Genomic DNA, 4632 nt, shown 5'->3' with positions numbered 1-4632 from the left:
CATGTTTCGACCGGTCAAGATGGATTTAATTTGAAGAAAGATGGTAATTAAGAATTGACCGTACTACGATGCTCAAACAGAACAGTCGCCATTTGGGATACATAGCCGAGCGCAAAAGTCGACTTTTAGACTTTTGTGCTCGACTCAGACGAAAAAGTCGATTTGTAGACTTTTAAACTTTTGCCTTTGACTAAAAAATCGATTTTTCTGTCTTTCGAATTTGTCAAGCCTTTTCAAAATCGATTTTGACTTTTACCGACTAATACAAAATCGACAAAAAATTCGATCCTTTTATATGAATTGTTGTCAACAATTTAGGGCAATTTGGGTAATAAACCAAAGGGTAATAAACCAAGTATTTATGCTGGAAATCGAAAGTCGATCTTGAAAAGTCTTAAGTCTACATCAAAAATCAAAAGTGAATTTCGACTTTTAGATTTTTCAACACAAAAAGTCGTCTAGTCGATAGTCGACAAATGAACAGTATTGGCTAAGAAAAAGACGACCATTACAACTAACAATTTTCATTAATTTTTGAAATTTTCAACTAATAATTATACCCTTCACAACTATGTTGTCAGGGTATTATAGCTTTGTGCAGCCCCAAAAGTTTGTAACGCCGCGAAATATTGGTCCTAGACCCACCTTTAAGTATACCGATCGTCATATCTCGACTAGCTGAATCGGTCTAGACATGTGTGTCCGTCCGTCTGTCCATTATAAATTGTAAACACGATACAGGCCACAGTTATGGACCAATCTTCACGAAATTTTGCATGTAGGATGGATTCTGGCCAATGAAGACCCCTATTTTTGGTAAAGATATGTTAATATTCAGGGGATGAAATTGATCAAATACTTATTTTTTGATCGCTCCAGAGGCCGCAATTATGGCTCAAACATCGCAAAATTTTGCATGGAGAAGGGGATTTGGCCAAAGAATAAGCATGCCAGTTTTGATAAAGATCGGTCAATATTTAGCGGGTCAAATTGACCCTGACTTTTGTGTGAGAAATAACAAAATTTGTATTCTATAGCGTATGCATTTACTCCTGTCGGACATAGACCCGAGAAGTTGATAGTATATCCTTTAAATTGATACCAATTATATTGGCGGATGTGCTATTACTCCAGTGAGGACGGAAATGGCGCGCTGATCGCTGTGAAATTGTAAAGGAAATTCCGATTATGGTCAAGGACTACGCCTACAGTTTTCGGTGAAGTTTAGATTTCAGTCAGTGGGTGCAATGAACGGAAAACTTTAACTAGTCTAAATAAAAATTCACTTCAAGGAAAAAATGGAAAATATGCCAGGGTTAGAAAGTGGAGCTGCTAACCTATAATCGATCTAGAGGGTGCAAATATCACGAAATATTGTCCAGTTTCAGAATATAGAACCGCAGAAAGTTAGAGCTCCGTGGTAGTTGTGTGGGATATCATATGGTCGGCCCCGTCCGACTATACTGCTCCGCTCACTGGTTTTCATGTATTTGGCTCGTCGCCAAAGATACATGCTGTGCCACCTTTGACTGTGTAGTAGTGTATTATGTCTTTATGCACATGTTTGTAACAAGTAAAATGCAAATTGACATATTCATATTTCATTTTTGGAATGTGCATAGAATCACTTTCTGAATCGATTTATGTTACTCTATCCGTCCTTCCATGTATTCTCCTTCAACAAAGTACAAGTCGCGTTTATGATCAGAATTGGATGAAATTTTGTAAAGCTCGATTTGCACGCAATTTTTCATAGCGTATCAAATTGAGTCTATATTGATGTGTGTTCTATGTATATATATATATATATATATATCCGTGTCCGAATTTATGTAAATGGTTAATTAGGCCCTTTATGTTGGGCGATACATCACCATAACATGTAATGTGACACCATATATCGGTCCACGTTTCGGTGTAGTCCCCATATAATGGGGACGTGTCCAATATACAAATATACGACATACTGGACACGTTTTCCAACCGAATTGGTTGTAATTTGGTGTTTTGGGTTCTCATTGAATTGCAAAAGTTATTAATATTGACCCAAGTTTCAGGGTAGCCCACTTATAGCGGTACTCCCCAATATTCGGTAGATTGGGGATTTCGGATACGATGTTCAACCGAACGGGCTGATATTTAGTATTTTGGGTTCTAATTGAATATCAAATACAATGTGCAATTCTACGGATTTTGTACACGTTTTTCCATCAGTATTCTTGCATCAGTCGTTTCATCTGGTAAATTTTAGTACCAGTTTAGTAGGTTTTAGTACCTTTCGTAGCCTTATAGTACGATTTTTCCCAAATCCATCCTTAATGAGTTTGTAGTAAGCTAATTTGATGTCTGTTCTGATTAAGATGTAATTCCCACATATTTTCGATTCGAAAGTTCCAAAATTTGTCCTTACAGAATTGAGAACGACCTTTGCTATGTTTGGTTTAAATAGATCAATATTTTACTGTAGGTTGCAATATGAATTGTAAGATCATTTTTTGTATATATCCAAAGTGATGAAGGGCATCATATAATCGACCCCGTCCGACATTTGTTGTTTCCTTACTCTTTTTTGACATCCTGATAGGTATGTTGTATATCCCTGGATTTCCTTTTCATGAATGAATAATATTGTGCACTAAAAACCTTCTACTCAATATTTTATTTGACTTATTTTTTGATATTCCTTTGACGGAAGGTTCAAAAACTTCGGCCCGACCTTTCTTACTTATTTAATACGTATTTTCTTTATTTCGTGTGGATAATGTAAAACTATAAGTACAGTTTTTACACTGAGTCATGTGAAAGATAATGAAATGTCAATATTAATTCAAGAAATTTATATTTATTACATAATTTACAAAATATTCTAATATCTATGGCATTTTCAATTATTGTTTTATGTTTTTCAATAAAGTTTTTTAATTACTTTAACTTTGCCAAAATCTTTTGCGACATGGCCATAAACTTTCGAGGGATAAATTTTTGTAACCACAGCACCACTGTGATGATAGGTAGGCTTAACGTGATGAACAATAGCCGAATGTTTGTGAATGTCGGCATGGTAAACAACAGCAGCGTGATTATTAACATCCGGATGATGAACAACACCAGCATGATCTAAAATACCATCATGGTGCAAAACATCTCCATGATGTAGGACAGCAGCATGATGAACATCACCGTGATGTACAACTTCGCCATTATGAGCCACATCACCGTGATGTAATTCACTGTGATGCAAATCGGCAGCATGATGATGTTCATCAATGTGGTGATTGTTGTGGATGACATGATGATCGACCACCGGATTGGTGTAGTGCAAGAAATGATGAGGTTCATGGTGAAGGACTTTGGTGACATGATGAACGGGTTCAACTTGATGAATAGGTTCATGTTGAATGACCTTGACAGCGGGCACGTTGCGTACATCCTCGGCAACTACACCATGATGGTTGTCGACAAAACCAATATCTGCAATGGCAGTCTGTTCGGCATGATGATAAACGGGATGTTGTTCAACGTGATGGGTGTCCACAACAAGCCCATGATGAATATCACCGCCATGATGAACCACAGGCTGATCAGCTTGAGGCCAGAATCCAGCTTGAACAGAAGCTACGGCCAGTGCCAAAATGCATGTGAATACCTGGAGAATAAAATACGTCCATGAGATTTTGAAAAAATAAATCTATATTACAATCCTTACTTTCATTGTTAAATATACTAAAATAATATGCTTAAAAAATATTTCCACCTCTTTAACGTTAAATTCGAAACTGATACCTTTGAAAATAATGTTTTGTATTTTTATATCAAAGTAAATTGTCCCACCAATTGCAATTGCGAATGCGTAACATATGACTCAAATTTTTGCACTACTTTATTTTACAATCAAATAAAAATAAATAATTTGTTGCAATGAATTTCAAACAGCTTTTATCTGTGTCATGTTACAAACAAATGGAAAGTCTGTCAAATGGATATACCGAGTTCAGGTGCAACATAAGGGAAAATAAAATTTCTTTAAAATGCATCAATTGACACCGAAATATAATGGTCTACGCAGTTGTTTATACAAGGAAAAAGAAACAACAATATGGATACATACGAAACAAAGCTGTTGGGAGCAAAAAATATACATACATATATTTTGAAAAGAATTTTAAAATTTTCAATGCAATGTTTCAATGTACGGGTGCTATATGTATATTTGAACGGATTTTTAGCAAATTTTACACACGTCCTATAAGATTCTATTGCGTTACCTGTGCTTAATCTTAAAAAACATTTTCCATTATGAGGTATTATGTTCGTATTCAATGACAAATATAAATAGTTCAGATAAATTGCCAGAATTTTATTTTATAATAATAAATAATAAGGTATTCTCTTAATAAGGAATGATATATTCATGATAACAGAACCATAAACATTCCACGAAATGAGTAGTTTATTTTGAAAGTGGTTTAAGGGAACCAACATTTTTGACCACAAACTAAGTTAAAAAATAAGGAATATCTTCACCGATTGGCTTTATTCTAGTTCATACGAGATCTACACACTCCCAGAGAAACATGTCAAAATTTGGAATCGATTGGATTATTAATTTTTGAGTTATCGTTCCCGCCATAT

The 4632-nt window shown here is 35.1% G+C and overlaps 1 protein-coding gene across 1 annotated transcript; it reads right to left on the bottom strand.

The window, feature by feature from the left end:
- Positions 1 to 2926: 2926 nt before the first annotated feature.
- Positions 2927 to 3712, bottom strand: LOC133336571 (histidine-rich protein PFHRP-II-like; the record flags this gene model as incomplete). The annotated part of the gene is made up of 2 exons (XM_061544851.1): positions 3707 to 3712; positions 2927 to 3646 (listed from the first exon to the last, which is right to left on the bottom strand). Coding segments are annotated over exons 1-2 (726 nt in total), but the record flags the coding sequence as incomplete, so codon positions are not given.
- Positions 3713 to 4632: the final 920 nt, after the last annotated feature.

The sequence above is a fragment of the Musca vetustissima genome, unplaced genomic scaffold (genome assembly GCF_032173495.1).
Source record: "Musca vetustissima isolate MV318-11 ecotype Yass unplaced genomic scaffold, APGP_CSIRO_Mvet_v1 utg268100, whole genome shotgun sequence".
Lineage (NCBI taxonomy): Eukaryota > Metazoa > Arthropoda > Insecta > Diptera > Muscidae > Musca > Musca vetustissima.
The sequence above is the reverse complement of the archived record's forward strand: the minus strand, read 5'-3'. Positions and strand labels throughout refer to the sequence as shown.